Source organism: Platalea leucorodia, assembly GCF_965183815.1.
Source record: "Platalea leucorodia genome assembly, chromosome: 9".
Taxonomy (NCBI): domain Eukaryota; kingdom Metazoa; phylum Chordata; class Aves; order Pelecaniformes; family Threskiornithidae; genus Platalea; species Platalea leucorodia.
This window is the reverse complement of record NC_138831.1, coordinates 36,054,976-36,077,681: the sequence shown is the minus strand read 5'-3', so window position 1 is coordinate 36,077,681 and position 22,706 is coordinate 36,054,976. Positions and strand designations below refer to the sequence as shown.

Here is a 22,706-nt window from a genome sequence, read left to right as displayed (position 1 = left end):
TTGCATATGGAATTCCTAATTGCCTGCTTCTTGGAAATAAAAGAATGATCTTGATAGCATTGTCTGTGTGTATCGGTAATTAGTGGAGATGTTTGTACCAGTAAGCTGCCAGGTGAATTGAATAAATAACTTACATAATTAGGAGTAATGTGCAACTTAGTTGGTGTCATTTCAGCGGACTTTGCTCTGTTTTACTGACTGTATTGTTTAAACACTATAGTAAAAGAAGTAGCAATATTCTTTAATATTAAAAGTGCATGACAGTTCTAAAAATGACTTACCTTTTGGTTCCTAACTGACCCTTTCAATGGTCACTTGATGACCTCTCTTTCTTCTGACATGCTGGTTTAGCAATAAAAGCTGCTGCAGTCTGTAGAAGTATCCTTCATATTAAACTGCTGAGTTCTTTGGTCCAAAAAAATCTCCCTGAAAACTTGCTGTGGATTTTATATTCAACATTGATTTTCACAGCTTTGGTTCAGATGAAACTTTGGCAATTAAATGTATTCTGACTTCAAGGGACTGGGACCCTGACTTGTGCCCTTCTGCCATCCTCGTTTAGAGACTGTCAGTTCCCCGCATGCTGTATTATGTATAAAGTTCAGAACTTGCTGCTAAACTGGTACTTTTATTCTGTGGCAACTAGTCTCAAAAAAAACCAAAAAACACCCTGACTTGAAAGGAGGAGGGAGAGAAAATGGAATTTCTGTAAACTGTGTTAAATAGCTTTAATGATGCCAACAAGGTGAGGCAAATGCTGATTCAGATGCAGTTTTGTTGTCTTTGCTGCTGATACTTCCTGAATAGCAGTGGTGATATTCTGCACTTGCAGGTCTTCTGTCAGACCAGTAGAAATCCTGCATGAGTCTGGACATATCCCTTAATTAAGGGTTTCTGACCGGCTCTGACAGAATCTCTAGTTCTGAAAATTAGCAGTTTATGAAGCACTCCTTCTGACATAAATGGCACATTATGAGACACCCTCCCCCCTTTTTTAATACTTCAGAGTCCCTGAAAGAAAGCACAAGTGTTGTTCTACCTAATAATATATGCTTTGTTGGTTGGGTTTTGGTTTTACATGACTGCCATCTTTCATGCTATTTGGGGATCCTGTTTAAAATCCTTTATATACTCTTCGCTTCAGCTTTGAATCACTACGCTTTTTTCCCACCAATTTGCAGGACTACTTTTTGTTCATAAGGTCTGTTTGAAGTTTGTACTTCCAATATCCTGCCCTGGGCAGTATGCTTCTTCACACAAGTTCTTATCTTGTAACTTTCTTAATCCATCCAAAGCATTTCTGCTTTTGTTTGTTCGTTTGTTTTTACATGAGTGCACCTTTATATAGGGTTAACAGTAACTACTTGGCTTCTGCTCCCTATGCTGACCTAATCTGTGTATGACTTGGATACTAAACACTAATAGTTCTCCATATTGGTCCCTAGTGTTCTTATGTTTTTATCAAGAAACAAATCTGGTCTATCTAAGAATGTGAGTTGGGCTGACCTCCATTACTAATATTTTTTGTTCTTTATTATTGGATGGTTCATGATCATTTACACTGTTTGGGTTTTGGTCTCTTCTTAAATGATATAATTTTGTGCCTTTTTTTTTTCCCCTCCAATTTTTAAGCGTGTGTATACATAACAGAAGATGACAAATTTTCACACAACAAAGCTCTCTGCTGACTTCTCCTACCTGCTTCGTATTGTTTCATCCTTAAGTATTCTTGATGTTGCTTCTTTATGTACCTGATTAGTCAGTTCCTTCTTAATTAAGGCTACTCTACAGTTCACCCAAACCTTTCTAGATTTCCTCATTTCTTGCATTCTTCTGCTGTTCATTCTGTGACTTTTTACAATCTGCCCACTCTGTGTATATAAACTTTCTGAATAGACATCTGCCAGGTGTCCTCTTGTGCTTTCAAAAAGAACAGCTTTTACAGTGATTACAGACTAGCAATAAACATAGATACTTGTGCCTTATTTCTGTTAGTATATTTGGATTCTAAGGTTTGTTTGTTTGTTTGTTTCTGAGGTGGAAGGATATGGTTTGAGGCCTGTATATTTTAAGCATCCTAGTACTATGAAAATTAACCATGGGGTCTTTTTCTTCTGTAGCTCCCTTTGAAAGAATAGGTAAACTTGATCATTATTCTATATAAAACTTTTTTTTTTTTTTTTTTCCTGCTCAGGTGACAAATGCTCATCAGGAATCCTTAGAGAATCATGTGCGAGTGCAGGCTGCAGCCTTAGATAGCTTTAGTGAAATGAACAGCTCCTTGACATCAGCATCAATAGACTTGCAGGTACATTTTAATAGCTGTTTCACAGCTGACAACTGCCTTTTTTGATGTGGATTTAAAAGCATACATAAAACATGGATGATAAATATAGATTCTAACACTAAGCAAGCCCATAAAGTACTGTCTTGGATATCTAAGGCAGTTAATTTAGGAAATTAAGAAAAAAAAAATCCAACACCTGTGTTTTTTAAAAACCTGTTAAAAAATAGTGTACAATAAAGAGATACTGATCTGCAGCAGACTAATGCCACTAGTCATGTCTCTATGAAATATCAAAGGTGAAAATGTGATTTGTTCTGTATTGTGCAAAACGGTCCATCCTCTGACCTATTCCTACCTTCACTGGTTAACAGTAATGGAAGTGGCATGTTTGGATGCTAAACACTTGTCAGACTTTACATACCTGTGAAATGTAGCGGGAGGGAAAAGGTGGGAATGAATTTTCTGTTTTAAAGACTTACAAATTCCCACGTATCTGAGCTGAACAACTTAATGTTCCCACTTTCTTCTATGTCACAGTTTTTCTCAGTCTGGTGCATTTAATATGTATAGCATGGCCCTTGGAGAGAAGAAAGGAAGATTGTTGGGAGTAGGATTCATACTGAAATGTATCCATGTTCCTTTCTTTTTTTTTTTTATAGTGTTCCAGGACTTAATTTCACCAAGCATGTTCCTCAAGGAAATACCTTCCAGGAAACAAAAGCCATAATTGTAAATGTTAAAACTTGCAAAACTGTTCACACTGCATTGACACATCAGGAAACTCTTAAATGTTCTGTCTGTTCCATAATCTCTTGACTATATTAGTTCACCAAATTATTTGTGATTTTTAATATATCGTTTGTCTCTTTCTTCTAGAAAACTCTAGTGGATGTTACATTGGAGAACACTGATATAAGGGAACAAATAAGGAATTTAAAACATACACATGAGCAATCTATGGAAAAGCTGAGAGAGAAGCAAAAGCAACTGGAAACAGCACAAATTGAAAATCAGTTACTGAAATTAAAGGTGCAGTATATAAACTCCCCTAAAAATATTGCACAGCAAGGGCATTAGGAGGATGTTAAATGAATTTGTTGGCATTATTTGTAAAGGGTTCTTCATGCCTTCATCATTCCCTAGAGCTGACATATTCCTGTGAATCAATACTGTTTTAATAAAAAAGAATCTCAGCTGGTAGCAGTCAGTCTTTCCATAACATGGGATTACCATGTGAAAATTACCAGGTGAAAATTCAAACCATTAAATGGTTATTACTGTCCATTACTATAAGTAAAGGAATATTATAACTGTACACCGTGTTATAAGAATTTATTGATGTTTGATGCGTTTATTTGGTATTGCACAATTTTTAATAGGTAGTCTGTTAAGTCTTATGAGTATATGGTCAGCAGATACATGCTGTAACAGCAAGTGTCTTGGAAAGAGAATTAAGCTATTTCTTTCAGAGAAATGCAAGGGAATAAAACACACACTGGGAGGTTTTATATGCCAGAAAGCTTGACCGTTTTCTCCCCTCATCTGCCAAATGTATTCCTTTAATGTCATTAAAAAAGCAAACAAACAAAAAACACACCAACCCACCAAAAAACCCTCTTCCAGAAACCTTTGTCTCTCTTAAAATTGCTGAAAAAATAGACTAATTTGGATATAGTACTGTATCAGAATTTGTTACTGTGAAATTAAAGTGACTGCTGGTTTATTCATGTTTAATTTTGTCAGAGAAGATGTTTCGTTTTGGCTCTCTAGTGACTTGCATTCATGCTTAATGATAGATGGTTAAAAGAATGAATGGTTAAAAGAGAGAACATTAACATAACTGTATTACAACTTACAATTCATGTTGTAGTTTCCTCTCACAGCGAAGCTTTACAGGCTATAAAAGTAGCTGTATTTTGTACCTGCTATTGCCAGCAGGAAATAAAAAGAGGGAAAAAACAATTAAAAGAAGAAAGCAAAGCTGATGCAATTAAGATTTCAAAATGGAAATTTGGACTTTACTATAAAGGACATGCACCAACAAGTCAGGGAAAGGTATGTCTGCTTCTAAGGGCAGAGAACTGCAGAGTTAAGTCCCAGTGCAGCTGAATGCATAAGGATTAGTTTATCTTCAAGCGTGTCAAGGTCTGCAGGATACATGCACTGCCTTAATGAGGAAAAAGTTTAAATTTTGCCCTCAAAGTTGCAGTTTTATTACAAAGTCAGTGGATAAAATACCTCATTGCTGTCTTTGAAAGTTAAGTGTAAAATTGTTATCAAAGATGCCAAGACATCTGGGATTTAATTCCAGGGTTGAATGTAAGAGGACGGTGTGGAACCTGGGAGGTTAGCAGTTGAAAGGCAGTAACTACCATATGCCATGATTATTTTCTGGGTGGGAGAACACACCCATGTAGCTTATTAAGTAGGTTCAGTTTATTCATACAATCGTAACAAGAATTGAGGTTGGAGACGTTGCTTAAGAGTACTGTAACAGATGCCCTGATGCATCTGCCTTTTTATGCTTGTTTTTACTCTCCTCATTGCTCAAGCTATAAGCAAAGGAATGATGGAGAGACAATGCCAGAGATCATATTCCAGTTCAGTGTATCTTAAGGACTCTGGGTTTTGATTGTTGGCTTTTTCTGAATGATGTGATTCTTTCAGGCTTCCTGAAATGTGGAAGGTTTTGTGTTGTACTGAAACTTAATTTAACTCCAGTCCGTCTCACAAAGTGCAGGTTACTACCCCTGCCCCAGTGTTGGTCTAGGTGAGATGCCAAAGGGGGCAATTCAGTACAAGTGGAATCCTTCAGAGCTCAGTCCCTTTTCAAAGGATGAAATACACTGTTGTTAATCCTACAGGGTAGTAAAACAGCTTGTTCCTACCATGCAAGATAAACACAAGGGTTTAATAAATCTTTCAGTCCTTGAAATGAAAGAAAAAAAACCAACCCCAAAACCTTAATCATCAGAACCAGGTATTTTGTAGCTGTGCAAACTGTAGTGATCAGCAGGGAACACATTATTTTTCTCCCAGATGACAGTATATTCCTCCTCTTCCTGACATTCTTGTAGCACTCACAGCATTTCACTAGAACCTTGTCTGATTTATAGCATCTCTAGTCAGGGAACTATGTCCTGGACTAGCTATTTTACTTCGCTTTTACTGCGGTTTACGGAGTAGATGGGTTTAAGCTGTGAATATCCTATCTAGTGTTTAATCACCGAGGGTGTGGTTCAGTCAGTGTTTTGAGCCAACATAAGGGGGAAATCCTGTCTCTGAATTACCATTCCTGCCCTCTTCCCTGTAGCAGTAGTAAAGTTTCTGGTCCTGTGCTTAAAAATTAACCCTTCCACACCCCTGAGTATACAAATTTTAAGTCTGATTGTTCTCTGATCTGCTTTGCTCCATGGTCACCCCAGTTCTTGTGCCTACACAAAAAGCAGTATGTGAAAAAGCAAGAGAGAGGAGGGAGGATACAGCTGTGTCTTCTAGTTAACAACACATACTTAGGTCCAGCTTAAAATAATTATTGCTTTGAGTGTTCATGGTCATTTAGAAACAGGAGTTGAGTCTAGACCATCTCTAATCTATGCTTCTGTAAAATGGGGGGAGACAATATCTTTTCAATGGGGAAACAAACCAAGTGACTTAGAGACTGTTATGGAAGGGCTCAGTAAAGAGGCATAGCCAGGTCTTGGATAAGCAATATGACTAGTTAAATTCAGACAACGTGAAACTTGATGAAACAGTAACTTCTACAAATTCGAATGACTTGTATGCTGGCAGAGTGTTGTAAATGGTCTTGATGCAAATGAAAATCTGCTTCAGCAGTGTCAAATTTATAGCAAGGTAGAGCTGAAGTTCAAAGTGTTATCCTTACATCATGTGAACTCTGTTTCTCCTGCTGCCAGCAGTGCTCTAGTGACTGATGGGTCAGCTGTGACTTTCATCCTTTCCCCTCTCATAGGTGGAGTCGTCGCAGGAGGCCAATGCTGAAGTCATGAGAGAGATGACAAGAAAACTGTATAGTCAGTATGAAGAAAAAATGCGAGAAGAGGAGCAGAAACATAAAGCTGAGAAAGAAATCCTCCTAGTACGTATAGCCAGTCTGTAAGAGTGGTGCTTAGCTTGGGTGTCATTTCTCAATCACTTAATACTCCATAGTTGACGTGTTCCTTCACTCCTGTCTCTGGGACTAGTCATGCCACAGTTACTAAGCTTTCCAGGCTTTTGGGGTTGTAGGGCTGAGAAAATAATGTGTTCAAACACAGTAACAGTAATGATAATGTAGATTTCAAAGTTTGAAATGGAGTAAGTTGGGTTTTTTAACTTCTGATTCTCTAAAAAAAAGGAAAATATGTCCAATTTTAGTGATAGTTTAAGACAAGGAGGGGGAACAACTTCATTGGAAGCTACTGGAGCAAGAACACTTCCTGTCCCCTCGTTTCCCTCCACCCTCAAGTAAAACCTTTCTATGAGTGGTTTCTCATTGCATTTTTCTAACTGATAAAGATAGATAATGACTGAGATTGAAGGCAGATTCCTCAGTCTCTTTCTATTCATATAGTTTTCTATATGAGGAAAGTACAAAGCTGAACATGGCAAACTTTGGTGTTTAAAATGTGATCTTTTGCAACAGCATATTTTTCTTATGCTGTTACCTCATGGCATCCTCAGAAGGGAAAACAAATATCTAAGAAATGGGTAAAAGTTTTTCTCAGATTTTCATAATGATGCTTTACAAATACCTATGCACTTCAAAGTGCCGCTCTATACAATTCACATTTAGTGTCACAACTTTTCCAGACTTCTGGGTAGGTGTAGTGAAAAGCTTTGAGCTTTGCTTAATAGCTATTAGCCTGGCTCTATGACCTAAAAAAAAAAAAAAAAAAAAAAAAAAAAAAAAAAAATCCTCATTAATATATTGTATGTTAATGTGATTGTAAATGTTCTTATTTGAAGGAGGAAACAAATCGGCTTCTGAAGGCTATTGAAGAGGCAAATAAGAAGATGCAGATTACAGAAACAAGCATACAGGAAAAAGACCAGAGAATCGGTGAGCTGGACCGGCTGATTGAACGCATGGAAGAGGTATGAGAGTTAGTTGATTGCCACCTTTAAAGGAAATGCAGAAGTACATGGAGGAAGTTTGGGTTTTTGGGGGTTTTTTTTGTTTGGGTTTTTTTTTTTTAGTCTGCTGCTCAGTACCCTGCTCAGTGACATACCATTGCTATTTGCATCTTACTTAGTTATTGTTTCCATATAAGTAAATGGACCTGGACTACCATAGAGACACTGTGATTAAGTGGTGGTTCTGTCTTTGTAGTGGCCTTTAGTCAGGGCTGCCTAAGGTGTCAAAATTTATTTAGTATATTAACCATTATTTTAAAGAAAGAGTTTAAAAAAAAACATTCAGTCTTCCTTCAATATGCAAGGTCTCCTAAGCCTAAAGAAGCAGTAATCATAAATGATCCGAAGTCTCTTAGAAATGCTGTTTGTAGGTCCATTAAAATGTGTTTTAGTTACAAATAGACCTTACTATTTACTGATTGGAATTGTATCTCCAAATTTCTCCACATGTGGGTGAAATGCTAAACTGAAAGCTTCAGACTAAAATGTTTTGAGGTTTTTTTGTGGGTATGTAGCAGCTACTTAATCTTCTAAATATCTGTCTTATTTAGGTTATGGCTCAGAATGTTTTGAGGAGAAAAGAAAAAATAGTTTTTACTGCCTTTTAAACCAAAACTTACGTTCTTCCTTTCCTGATAGCATTAAACTTTTAATTATTCCTCTCTCTGGCTAAATATTCCCTACCAAAATGTAATTGAGAGCAGGTTTTTGACACTTTACTTTTAAAGCTCTGAAAGCAGAAATGTGTTGAGACATTTACCTCTTGTAGTACTACTGTAAAACTAATTGTCGCAGTTTTTGTATTGCTGCTTTTTATTTCCTGCTTTTCCTTCTTCTGTTTTAGGAACTTCGCTCCAGGGCAAAACTCAGACTAGTAGTCAGATGATGATTATTTTAATGTATTGTTAAGCCTAAGAGTATCACAGTACCTCTCCTTGCATAGTACATTGCATCTGAACATCATTTGTTGAACCTTTTCAGATATCTGAAAAAGCTTTATATCTTCTGTCTCAGACAGTTACGGTGAAATTTCCTCTTTGTTTTCTGGTATCATTCACCTAATTGAGAATGAATGTTATTGTTTACTCCTTAGACTGAATAGTGTCACTCTAAATGGTATAAGAGCAGCCCTTCCAAAAGACTCCGATGGTCTTGGATGTACTTTGGCATTTCTCATTTCATTCAATAGCAGGCATCTCATTATCTTTAAAGATCTATGCCTTGCTATCTAAAATACAGAAGCAGAGAGCATTCTAGTAAGTGGAGGGAATACGATCTTCTGTCCTACAAGTGAAGTCTTCTTTCACCAATTTTATTTCAGTATAGTAAAGATTTTTTACCGAGAAATAGTTTTTTTTTTTTTTTAAGCCAGTCTTGTTGGCTTGACTGGTTAGTCTAATGTGCATTTGTATCGAGCCCCTTTTGTCTAATGCTTGCAAATCTATTAGTAGAATTAGTGATTACAATGAGAAATCATTCAGCTTAATATGCCCCTTTAGTAGCTCCATTAACTTCATCTGGGCTTCAGCCTACAGCTTGTAAGTATTATGCAGTGAATAAAGAATTGCAATATAATCCTTAAGTACAGATGAGTTTCTTCACGTTGCTTGTTTAATTTGCCCTTATCTGGCTGATACTTGCAGGGTAAAACTGAATGTCTCTTAAATTCCCATTAAAGTGGATAGCAGACTCCTCTGTTAATTTGCGTTGGCTCAGTCCCCAAATCCTCATAGATCTTCATGAGCACTGTGCTGGTGGACACCTAAAAAATAACCAGGAATATTTTGGGGAAGAACATAGAGCAATACCTTTTATCTCAGTCTTGGGCTGAGACATCTTTTTGGTGGGATAACATGGAAAATTTGACATTTATGTAGTTAAAGATTGTGATGACTCATCTTTTTATTCAAAAAATTCTGCTTCGAGTACAACCATACATCTTTGAATAGGAAATTGAAAACTCTGATCTTATTTCCATGCATAGCTGGGAATTTGATTTTTATTATTATGCGTTCTGTGCTCCTTGGCTATAGGAAATGCATGAATTTTGTTTAATCATTTTCTATTTTAATTTCACAAATGATCTTTTGAATTGCAATGAAATATGCTTTGTGAAGCCTTTACATTTTGACATATGGAGAACTGAAGGATAACATTTCTTGTTTAGGAACGTCACCAGCTGCAAAAACAACTCGAACTAAATGAAATACAAATATCTGGAGCAAAATCTGACAACAGCTCTGACAGTGAAAGGTGAGATATGTCTTGTCTGGGACTTCTAGTATTGCTAGGAAACTTTAGGGGTTTATTTGTTTCTTTTTGAAGACACCTGAATTTTACTTTTTCTAACTTTAAAACTGTGGTCTGGTAGGGATTGTCCATCTGAATGTAAGCTTATTTACATGTAAAATATCAAGAGGATTAATTTTTGCAACAAAACCACTGTCATGCATGTTTCTTGAAAAGTTGTTTGCAAACATGCAGAGTACATTTTAGATGGAAAAAGTTGTGACATATTTGTGGATTGCATTTTTCTTAAATCTGGATTCCCAAATTCAACACAGTATGATCCTGACTATGAATACTTTCATTATCTCCTTCTAGACTGTTCAACACAGTTTTAAAAGACGTTTTGTATCCTGTATTAAGCTGTAGGACATCCCCTTTGAAAAGATGAACTGCTGAAGAGAGGAGGAGTTTTACATATAACTGCCAGGGGTGTCTTTTTTTGTATAAAAGAGGGAAAGTGGTGAATATATTTGAGGCTTGGAGGGGCAGGTTTACACGTGTGGTGCACATTAACATATGCACATGAACAAAGTGAAGGCGTGGAAGAAATCTGTTACGTAGCATCACAGTGCAGAAATAATCTATCTATGAAGTTATTTGGGGAAAGTGAGGATGATGTCATTGGCAGTGAGACCTCTGTGAATGGTTGTTCTCGAAAGCATGAGGCTTAGAAGAAAGATCTAGTGGTATGGATGTGCTGTTTCTGCCCACAGGTGGCAGGTGCATCCATTTGATGCTTCTTTGAGACTGACAGAGCACCATGACCAGGCACAAGAAAGCTTCAAGGAAAGCCAGAGGCAAAGTTTCAAGAGAAATCTATCCAGCGCTGAAATAGCATAAACTGCTGTTGGAGTGAAAATTGCATCTGCCACTCAAAGGTTTATATGACACTACTTGAGTGGGTAAAGATGAATTATAAGCAGAGACTGAATAATTGTACTTGATAACTACTTATATTTCTGTGGCACCCAGAGGTTGAGGTTTTGGCACCCCGCTGTTCTGTAGGAAGCATAAACATAAAAGGAGGTCCCTGCCGAGAGCCTCTCACTGCCTAGTTGTATTGATCTGTGACCAGCTTATCCGGTTTCAGGGTAATAATGGCTTTTCACAGCAGCTTGTTAAAATAATAATTTAAAGTGAACAGATGTTGCATACAACATAGAATATGGAGATAAAAGATAATTGCTTTCTTCCTTTACCTCTGGATAACAGATACTCTTCTCGCTTCAGTGAATCCTGCCCTGTCCGCTCAGCATGAAAAGTTATGCTGCAGTAAAAAAGGGTAAAGGCAATGTTCAGACATGAATCTGTGCAATGCAAACAGGCACACAGTTGCAATCTCTGCAATGCAAGCAATGAATCTGTGTTCAGATGCTGAAGTCTGTTCTTAAGTTCTCTTTACTTGTCTGCACCCAACCAGACACTTGAGCTCCACCTGAGGAAGGACCTCTGTTCCATTGCTCCATTGCTATCAGTGCTTAAAATTCTGAATCTTTCAATGAGAGACGAAATACGTGTTACAATTGCAATCAAAGTGTAAATTGTGTTTTTGTGAGACCTTAATATGCAGGATTGAAAAAACCTGCAGCAATGCCTTGATTTTTTGAGTCCTTGTCAAAGTGCTGCAGTTACAATTCTGTAGAGTACTTCACTGTTAATAGAGACTTTCTGGGAGGAAACAGCATACAATTCAGTCATTCATTGGAATCATGTCATACAGTTTGCCATCTGCTGCTTTGCCTTAGAATGGTTGTTCTGTTTGCAGCTTCAACAGTTTCTTCTGCTGTGCACAGACCAAGATGAAGAAAGCCTTTTTGTTTTTAATTCCCCTCCTCCACTTCTCAAATTCTGTCTAGTCCTGAACCTAGGAGTACAGAAGTTTATTTTGTAAGCAAGCAATTGCTTTCTTTGAAGAATTTCAAGAATTGTACGTTCAGATAAAAATGGAGACTCCCATGGCCAACATGCCAAAAATTTATTAAAAAGCTTTCCTCCTGTTTCTTTGCATATTCTAAGACTACTTTTTTGGAAAGCTTTCAAACCAGCTTGTGGCAGGAGTTCTGTGGGTGTTCAATTTCTGTGTTAAACAGATTTGAAGAAATGTAGAATCTATCTAGACAGTCATACATACAAACTTAAAACATCCACAACAATTCCTGCTGACTGTTGATGTGTTAATACTACTCCAGTTAGCATTCTGCTGCTGTTGGCAACTATGCCAAATCCTTGACTCAAGGCTTCCCTGCAGCAGAGCTTTTAAAAGGACACCAGCAGATGTACTTCCTGGCTTTTATTTAGTATTTATTTCCAAAAAGTTTGCAGGTGGTAATAAGTCAGGATAAATGTGTATTTCTGATGATAAAGATCTAGTTGTCTAAATGCCTTTCACTTCAAGGAAAAACAGACATCTTAAGGAGATGAGCTGTGTCACATTGTTTAATTGTCAGCACTTCAGGCTCTGAGTAAGCGTGCCAGTATGCAAGACAAAGGTGAGTTAACTTGGGTGGAGACAGTGACTTTGACTAAAAGATTACCTTTAAAATGTACTTCGGACAAATTGATATCTGTCAGTGGAATTTGACTTGCCTGCCTCTAGACCTAGCGTTCCTGATTTATGGTGGGATTGTGGGGGTTGTTCTTGTTTTGCTTATACTGCATAGCTCCCCACTGATATGCTTAATTCTTCCATGTTCTGCTAGGTCACAGCATTTGGAAGAGGTAGCAGCTAGCCTAAGAGAGCGAATCAAACATCTGGATGATATGGTCCACTGCCAACAGAAGAAAGTCAAGCACATGGTTGAGGAGGTGAGATCTAGTAAAACAATTCTGAGTCTTTTGGGAACGCTGATTCTTTTAGTACATAATCCACAGAGAGCTCTGTTTTGTGTGCAATTTCCTTATGCCACCTTAGTTACAAACAAAATGGAACATGAGTTAAGCATCTGGAGCTAGTGAAGCAGAAAAACTAGGTGAAAGCAGTTTAATCCAGTGGCTGTGGGTTATATACTGTGATCTTTAGGCTGACACTGATTCTGGAACTCTTCATGGTAGTCCAGGAAATACAACATAGAACTTGCAACTTAATTTGACGCATTCGGAGGGTAACTGCAGAAACAATGCAAACTAGTCATCAAGGGTCTCCTTCCTGTACAGAAGTGGAAGGCAAAAACTGCTCTTTATTTTTTTAATGTGATTCCTCACAGAAATAGGGGGGCAAACATGGTTCTTCACCACTCATCTTTTTTTACCCCGGTCTTGGGACACCACCTTAGCTGATATAATTTCCTGTAAAATTTTAAGTGGCATTCTGCTGGAAAGCTGCTTCAAGCTACAGGCTACCTATGTGCCAAGAAACTATTTAGCAGTCAGAAGGCTGTGATTGCAAACATTCCTGTTTCTCCAAGTGGATGAAAGAATGACATGGGAAATAGGTAAATTAAGTTTAAATTGGAACTTTACAAAGTAGACTGACAGCACTATTACACTGAGCCTTGCTATTGCACAGAGGATAGGCATTCATGAAATATCTTTTATTTGTGTTTGGACACCACACATTCACAAAATCAAATGTTTGGAAACCGTTCTAACCTAAGGCATTCTTTCTGCATTCACAATGTGCTATTATAGGATTTCTGATTAGACATGGAGTTTTTCCATTTTTATCAAGGTGTGTTTTTTTTTTTTATATGTATATATAGATCTCCTATATTTATATATATACATTTAACTACGTCTGGTTTGTTTTAGAAGATTCTGATGTAGTCCTGCTGTATGATCAGATGTGTGATACTAAGTGTCTTTTACACAGAGGGATGCAAAAATATCTATCTCTTTGCATTAAAGTTCTTCTGTTGTATCATCAGTATAGAAGACTGGTATAAAGTCTTGAGGTTTTGTTTCTAGTTCAGTTTGCCATTTTCACTATTTTCAAGCATCATAGCAGGTGGCCTAAAACTGAGATAACAATCTTTATACCATGGTGTTCTATTAAGGAAAACTTCTTCTCCAATCTAATAATCCAGTCCATCTAATTAATGGATTATGGGAACAATTATTTAATCTTTTTTGCATCTCTGTAAGCCAACCATCATATTATGAGCCTCTTTTGTTCTCAGCAAAAGTCCTAAAGGACATGTCACTTTGTGATACATGTGGCAACCCAGATGATTCTAGTACTATATAAGAGGATGGTGGCCTAAACTTTGCCCTTTATTACTAAATATATTTTAAACTGCTGGATGTAACTTGACCTCCAGTGGGCTGCATTGGTGTAACAAATACTTTCAGTTCCATGGGGTGTTTTGGCAAAAACATGTGTAAAGCTTAGGCCAATGATTATTATTTCATAAATATTAGGTTTAATGGGTGAGTTTACCTTGCTGATTCCTTGTAACGTATCTCTGCTGGTGCCTTCATATACACAGAAAGTCCTTCTAGGTCTTTTGGTTATCCTATTTTACAGGTAGAATGTTAGATGACCAACTCACTGCTTAGCTGTCAAATATGTCTACTTTTAATTGATGTCTGACTACCTGCTTTTCAAAATCAATTAAATCTCTCTGCAAATCCTTGACTGCCATGTAGCCACAGGGAATATATTTTTGCTCTCTCCTTTAGTGTCCTCGTGTGTTTCAGTTTTTCTTTTAATTCAGGTTCCTTGAGAACTGCATGAACACCTGTAGCTACATCTGTATTTTCACTAGTGAGCTAACTAAAGACTCCTGTAACAGAGGTTTGATCAGGTCAGATGGTACCAAATACATTAGGCACTTAATGTTTTTTTTTTTAATTTTGTGCTATCCGTTGTTTGTGTTTGTACTGTGTTTGAGGAAATACTGACAATATAGTTGGCATGCACTATTTTAAACTGGACTATTTTAATTAAAGGCCTAAAAATAGCAGCTTTAGTAGTACAGAGAAGAGTAGCTGTCCACTATAAAGCAAGGAAGATAAAAAGCACTGCAGATGTGTATGCCCTGAGCTATCCATGCATGTGGTATTTTTCATGCTTTTGTGCTCTTCTCTATGTAAATATTAGAAAAGTATTTTTAGGCTCACTTTAAGCAACACTTACTAACTATGGCACAGAAGCTGAGAAATTGGCAACAAAAGTACTTCTTAAAAGGTAGGCTGTTGAAAAGGAATGCTATCTGAAGAGTCTGTTCTGGAGTTAAGTTAAAAACTAGGGAGCAGCAGCACTAAACATACTTTCTAGAGTAAATAGGAATGATTTTGTAATTGCGCTACTATTTAAGTCCCAGAAAATGTGTTCATCAGGGTATGTTTAAATGCACGCCCTCTCTCCATTAAATTTAACCAAATGCAGAATGTAATGGCTAGGAATATCTAGAAAAGTGTCATGAAAACCTCCCATGTTACTCGTTATTGCAATACATTCATGGCTGGTATCTGTAAAATAACATTCCATCTTAGGGTTTATGAGGGTATTATAATGATCAATAACTTGCATTTAAACAATATAATTGAGAAAGAAAGAAAGAATTATCAAAGCACCTAGAAAGCCTGCTTTCTGAAACACTTAGCTTCTCTGTTGCATGAGAATAGACTGAGAACAGGCTAACCTGGGAAACTCAGAAGAGAAGTGGAAAGAAAGTAAATAGTCAAAATTATCAGCAGTGCTTTTGTTAGAAGCTGAAACAAAGCTACTGTATGAACTAGGTGAGAATGATGGTTAAGCCTATGCTTGCTTGACTACAGGATGAGCTTTATCTAGTATTAATCTTGGTATATTTGGACACAGATCTGAAGTATAAATGAGGGGTTTATTCTTTCAGTGTAAACCACAATGGGTTTATGCTGTTATCATCTCCAATTTAGACAAAGTGCAGCTACAGAAATGAACATCATTTCAAAGGGGTGCTGAACAAACAAGATATGCTGCTTCAAACTCATATGGAGAACTGTCAAAATTGAACAAGTACCGAGATGAATCTGCTGGCTGAAGGATCACAAAATAGGTTGCTCTTCAGGCCTTTTTAGGGAAAGATAACAGATTATTTGCAAGTGACAGATGCAGGGAATTCTGTAAAAGAACAGCAAGTAGTCAGGAGGAAGTGAAAGAGAAGCTTTATAGTGGAGTTTTGTGATGCAGTAGGCAGGTGTAACACCTCTAGTGCTGTTTTGATGGCATTTAAAAGTGTGTTGGGAGGCTGTGGTCAGTCCTAGTCTAGGCATGCATGAAAGGGGATGCTGGCAGAGAAGCACCAAAAGTAGGAAGCCATGGAGGACGAGAGTATTAAAGCCTTCCTTTTCATAGGACCCATCTTGTTGGTACTGAATGCAGTAGATAGGTGACCTGTGGAATTGAGCCTAGGCAGAGAAGGACAATCACAGTTCAGTGTGCTTATACTCCTTAGCAAAGAAATAATTTGCTTCTAATTTTTTTCTCTGAAAATAAATCCTTCCATCTCAGGCATTGATAGAATCTTTTTCAACTTGACCTAGTCAAACCAGTCATAAATTAAATAGGAGCATAGAAAATAACTTTCAGAAGAAAATAAATGGAAGAAATAAAATGGAAGTTTGCTGGAGTCTGTGACCTTCAACATCTCTGTGTGTTAGATCCCACGCACACCCATTTTTCAGCCTTGTAGGTATTCTCTGCTGTGAGAGCCAAGATCACAGCGCCTTGGAGCACCAGCTGAGCAGAAAGTTATCCTGCATAATCTTAAAGCCTCATGCTCTCGTTAGAGAGAGATTGCAGATGATTTAAGGCTGACAGATTTATCCCTGTGTTGAACTTTTGTTAAATAAATCTATTTGTTCCCAGCTTAGTGCAGTACATTTTACATGAAGTGCTGGCAGTTGAAAGTGCAGGACCTGCATTTGGCAGGAGTGTAGAAACCCAGCCCTTTCCTCATACTGTACATAGCAGGCTTTCAAAAAAAGAGTGAGAAGAGACAGATGGCTAGAGTGGGTCACCCAGAGCTCAGTGGTGAAATCAGTGAACATTATTAATGGTAGACTCAATTAGCTTTTCTTCCCTCTCTTTCTCTCTCTCCTCTCTTACTCTCTCTCCTCTCTCTTCTCGTTTCTTCTTAGCCCTCGCATTTGTAGCTATCTTAAAGTATGGATGGGCAGAGAGAGACTTTCAAAGACAATCCAGGAAGAAGCCAGTTTGATCAGAGGAAGAATTTGCAGGGAGACTCACAGCGTGAAAGGTGGAAGCATGCAAACTTCAGGCCCTTCCACTAAGGAGTCTCCAATGCAGAGACAGAATTGGGCAGGCAGATGCAGGCACAGAGGCGCTATGGGAGGGCCGGGAAGCTGCTACCACATTGTTTCTTTCAGGGTTGAAATTGCTGCTGTTCTGTGAGAGGGGTGAAAGCTTGTCTTGTAAGTTATCCGTTTGATACGGTCAATCAGTTTATCCTGTCTGTGCCAGTGTAGGAGATGCAAGAGTTTAGTGTAAGATAAATGAAATCAAAACATTGATTTTTATATTGGCAACAGAAGTATTTCCTGGCTTGATCTCAATTTCAAACCTGGAGAGATTTAAGAGAGCTTTAGTTTTTGAGATCTGTGCAATTGACACTGAAATGGATTGCAGTTTCATGGCACAATAAGCTTATTTTATATGTAATATTGTTTCATTGTTCAGAAGCAGGAGGGGGAAGGAAATAAGCATTTACATTTTGTAAGCAAGGCAAGTGGGTTGATGCAGATATAGGGAGCTGTTCTGAAGGGGACTGAGAAGAGAAAAGGATATTTGATTCCATGCCAAGAAATTATCTACAGAACTCAGATTTCACATGAAATTCCCCTAACTACTGAATTGAACTGTCTCTAGGTCATGGCCCATGAGCTGTTCTCCAGCTTTAGTCTCAGATTCCTTGGATAATAGATGGTGACCAAACGCCAGGGAGAAGCTGTATCCTGTTCTGTTGTGGAAGATACTTGCATGAAAGGACAAAGTGCTAATGAGCAAATGATATCGCAAATACAGAAGATACATTGTATTGCACAAATGGGGAATAAAGAAGAAATTTTCCCACCCAAAACTTAATAACCAGCTGAAAACTTCTGTGTCAAGATACTCCAACTCCAGATATATAGCAAAATATCCCAGTTTTAATATGGAGGTACAGTTTCAATTTTAGGTCAAGTAAAAGAAGCCACACAGAAGCATAGAGGATGAGAAGATGGAATTACCAGCCGCAAACAGATGCCAAATTTTTACTAATCAAAATCTGCATTGCATAGTACCTACAGTAAAAACAAAACAACAACAAAACACACAACAACAAATGTAGAAAGAGAAACCCACCTTGGGAGCTTGGAGGAAGAAGATAAATGGCAGGACATAAATAACTCACCACCACCCCCAATTCAAGTGTTTGGCATGCCTCAGTGGACTTGAGCAATGCAGTATATTGCTTATCTGTTGGCAGAAGTAGAATCACTGCTGGTGTTTGGTGAGAGTGTTTATACATGCATAGCATCAGCTCTTTCAGCTGGGAATTGCCTGGCCAAGTCATTAATTAGAAAACTTGCACATTACTAAGGTAGCTATTAATAAGGTGGGTTGAACTGTTAGACAATGTGCCAATGTTTATAACTCATTAGGACATCTAGGCCCTGTGAGCCTGCTTTAGCAACAGATGTACATCAAAGAGTGGTATAATGTGTTTATGCAGCTTGTTAGTTTAGGAAGGTCTCTAAGTTGGTGCATTAACTTAAATCGATCAGTTGTTTACTTTTTCTTTAAATACAATATGTAAAAAGTATTGAGGGGTTGCTCAAGTGATTTAAGGAGGATTAAAAGGCGAAGGTGCTTATTCCTGTTTGCTGTATTATGTTCGCTGAAAAAATTTCAACACTCTTAACTAGCCTCTGATAAATACCACTTAAGGTCCAGTGAAATATTGGACTGAGTAAAGTCTTGTTCTCCTTCTACACCAATTACCTCTGAGAGTTCAGGCTGATGTTGCAACGTCTTGTCTGTCTTGTTTTGTATCATATAGTATGTGTTTGTCCTGTGTTTAGTCATATTTATGACCAGTTTGTTCATGTCTCTGTATCAGTGTTACAGATGCCCAATCCATTAATGGTAGATGAATAAGGAAAATACACGATACTTGAATAATATATAATACTTAAATATATTAACACTGTCATGTTCTGATAAATATTTTACACTAATGGATGATAATATCAAGTGGTAAATGTTGACTGAGTTTACCTAACAGCTGGATCTGTTCCAATCCAATAGATCACTGTATATTTCAAGCCTCCAGAACTGTGCCTGAATACACAGAATAAAATAGTTTGCTATTTCAGACTTTCTTTATAAGAGCTCTACAATTGGACACAACTTTAATTCTCTCTTAAGATGCTTTTTCCTTCTGCTTTAATTGCTTTGTAATTCTGTTGACTTCCCTTCTAATATCACTACTCGCATGTCCAGCATTTCTGTAGAGACTCTTCTTTTAGGTCTCGTGATTCTCCTCTTGACTGTTCTTAGGTGTTCTATCCATGAGATCAATTTAATGCTGTTGACTTGTACGTCTAGCTCTCCACCTTAGTGAAGCAAAGTTTACTTGCTTGGTGGAGCAAGAGAAAATCAGAAGGGCAGCTCTTCCTAGAAAGTATTTAGACAGTCCATTTAAGTAGCATGACAATTTTGTTTGGTATTTGAGGAGATGTATTGGAGACTCTATAAGTGCAGTAGTGAGAAAGAAACATCTTCATTGATGGGATGGACAAGAATTGAATTTTCTGGGAGTTGCTACAAGATAAAGTGGCAATCTGGAGGTTGAGGGAGTTTGAGAGAAATGACCTCAAGGTTTCAGAAGGAGGCAAAAGCATAGAGGTGGTAACAGCAATAGGACCGAATCAAGGAGGAGAGAGCTTGAAGAGAAGTGCTGTGGCCATATTAATCCTGAGCCAGTGGATAAATTCAGGATGATTCACATTGCATATGGGGCCTTGTGTGCTGATTCCAATCATTAGAAATTGTAGTGGGTATGTGAAATGCAAGCTGCACACCCAGCGCAATCTGCAGGGAGCTTCATGGATCCTGCCATGACGGGGAGAGATCAGGTGCCCTTCCTGTGCCCGACAGCCAAATGCCGGGGATTGAAGTGGGGTGGCCGAAGGGCTGAGCTCACGTGCACCCTGCCGCGTTGGCCTGTCGCCGGGCACAGAGCTCCTGAGCAGCGTGTGTGTACTGAGTGACTGAGCCAGGGACTTCATCTGCCCTAGTTGTTAGAGCACTGGGGGGAATGTGTTCTGCTCCCCAGCCCCTGGGATGGCCTAAGAGCACATGGTGCCCCTCAGTCGCTGGCAGACCAGATAAATTCCAAACTGTAGCTTTGGCCTTGTAGCTCTTCCCTTCCCAGTTTTGGAATAGTCAGATGTCTCCCAACAGGAGAAGGGAAAGCAGGAGCAATGAATACAGTGGGGTGGGGGAGGCAAGAGAGAATGAAGTGATAGGAAAAAGGGTGATGGTGTGGCCCAGGGTTGCTAAATTCACATTTTTACTATTAGCCAAACTGTTTTGAAAGGAATGAGTGGCTCATTAATGTAAAATGATATTGCTAAGTAGGTTGCCAGTTTTGTTTGACTGCTTGTTGTGGACCTGAAGGTTGTAGAAATGAAGGTGGTAGAAACGTGGAGGGAAAAGAACAGCTAGTCAGTCTAACAATGCAAGTCTGGACAAGAGGTAAGTGCTAGGGAAGGTCTGGGCACTTCTAGAGAAGGTTGGAAGAGGAGAGGCTGAAGGATGTACCTGAATAGTGCTTGTAGAAAATTATGGAGAAATCTGAGAGGGTGAAGGATGTACCAGAATAGTGCTTGTAGAAAATGATGGAGAAATCCAAGAGGGTAGTTGTGCAAAAGCCAGATTTGGGAGCACGTTGCTGAGCTGTCAGTGAGCTGAAATGCTGAAGTCTGCCTACACAGCAAGAATGAGGTAGATTATAGACCTTGGGCATTGAGCAAAGAAAATGTAGGAACATCTTGGTGATAATTTTGTCCTGGAGTCAGTCCAGATGTGACTCAGATCCAAGAGTCAGTCCATGGAAGCTGAGAGTCTTTGGCTTGCACTGATTTGTTTCTGACCCTAGGCTATTCTGGCCACCACCTGGGCCCTCAGTTCAGTATTGTTTGACCTATCTTGCTCCTCCTCTTCTTCTCCTTACCTTATATTCAACCAAAAGTCAAAATCTATTGCTCTGTCACCTGCTAGTTTTTCTCTTGCTTTATGCAACTCCTTGAAACAAAGACACTCTCAAGACTTGGGTTTGTGCAATACAGGTTTATGGTGCTGTAAGTGTTATCATCTTATTTTAGTTCGCCATAACTAACATTTTTATGGAAAAATCAAAATGACATTAGGTAGCAAGGCATGAATTTCATTTCTGAAGTGCTTTTACCCAATATCAGCGTTATGATACGGTGTTCTTGTTACATTCCTCTCTCAAAGGAAACCATCACTTTTACTTTATGCAATGTGACTTATATAAATGTATTGAATTAATGTTGCATTTTATTTAATATAGAAATATATTAATATAATCCCCTAAAGTTAATCTTGGTTTTCCTTGTTTCCTGTGACGTATCCCCTCAAGGGTTAATCAAATCAGGTTTGCTCACACCTGGTGCTAATGGCATAAGATGATGTGTACTCAAGTCCTTAGTCAGTAAATAAACTTTTTTGTAGTAAACTGCTCTGGTGGGATGTGTCATCTATGTCAGGCCTATGGGTAGGTTTAAAGGTGTGTCATAACTTTGGAAGTTGTTTCAGCCCTTGGACTGCAGTAGCTGCTGAGACAAGTAGTTGGCCATGTGTCTGGGGGCGCAGCATGCCCGTATGAAGTAATACGGGTGCCCTGCTACATTCTGGCCCTGCTTTCCTTCTGCAGTGGCCTCAAAGGGTAGCTCTACTGCATCTGGGGAGCAGGGACTGCGGGAGTTTTTTCCTGGCACTGAAACAGCCTCTCTCATTTTAGCCACTGCTGAATTTATTCCTCCTGGAATATATTTGGTCTGTGTGGTTGTGTCTTTGAGTCCATAATGTTCTAAAGATCCACCAAAAGTTTTATGTAAATTACCCAATTCACAGCCTTATCATATCTGTATCTGCATGGTCTCATCATTCCGTTCTGTTTCACTGCCAGACTAAGACTTTGTGCATGTGATGATATAGTATCACATTGTCTCTTCTCCATACTGTAGAGGAGAAGGCTTATTTTAAAATTCTGGCATAATTCTTCAGAGGGACAAAGTAGATCGATTTAATGGGTGCTGACTGGTTCTATGTAAAGATGTTAAAATGAGGCAGGGAGTGCTCTGGTGTATGGTTCAGTCTGCCAGTCTGTTGAGGATTTTCAAAAAGTAAAAGCAGTAACATTCCTGACAAATTACAAAATGTCTTTTTGGAGTTCAAGTTTGTGTTTGGGAAGGGGAAGAAGCTGTTTGTCAAGGTCTTCCTCTTTGTATTCTCTGTTAGATTTTTAAGGTGTCCCTGCTCATTTTTCCCTTCAGACTATTCTAGTTGAAATAACTCAAAAACATCCTTAGGGAGTTTGTGTCTCTGTAGCCAATGTGAAGAATAAACAAATATAAGTTTAATTTTAACGGACACTAAATCTATTTGTATACAGTACTGGTAAACTTTATGGTTACTGTCACAGTTTATTTCACGTCTTAGAGCCTTTGTATCATAGAGTGAATATAACTTAAGGTAAATGGCTATGAAACACAAGAGTTTGGTCTTGCTTTTGGATAATAGATAATTCAATCACTTATGTGGAAACAGAAATATTTTGTGTTTGATGTAAAAAACAGAATAGGCAGCTGATGAGCTATATTATCTTCAATAACAAGAATGGATATCTGTCGGAGCAAAACCCTTCACTGATCACGTAGCTGTGCTTGGCTTCAGTCGTCTTTGTGTTGTACTGATTACTGGTGTTAAAATTATCTCCTTGTATGCATAATAGGAGAACAGAATATTAACAGAGAAGACTCA

At 38.2% G+C, this 22,706-nt stretch overlaps 1 protein-coding gene across 1 annotated transcript in view; it reads left to right on the top strand.

Annotated features, from left to right (window-relative positions):
* The window catches only part of LOC309595283 (uncharacterized protein), a 61,369-nt gene that overhangs the window by 18,742 nt on the left and 19,921 nt on the right, over positions 1–22,706 (top strand). Inside the window, exons 5-10 of the mRNA XM_082322048.1 lie at positions 2,195–2,308; positions 3,164–3,316; positions 6,261–6,386; positions 7,256–7,384; positions 9,591–9,676; positions 12,412–12,517. Of these exons, the coding sequence (XP_082178174.1) occupies positions 2,195–2,308; positions 3,164–3,316; positions 6,261–6,386; positions 7,256–7,384; positions 9,591–9,676; positions 12,412–12,517 (714 nt within the window). The remainder of the gene's footprint in view (positions 1–2,194; positions 2,309–3,163; positions 3,317–6,260; positions 6,387–7,255; positions 7,385–9,590; positions 9,677–12,411; positions 12,518–22,706) is intronic.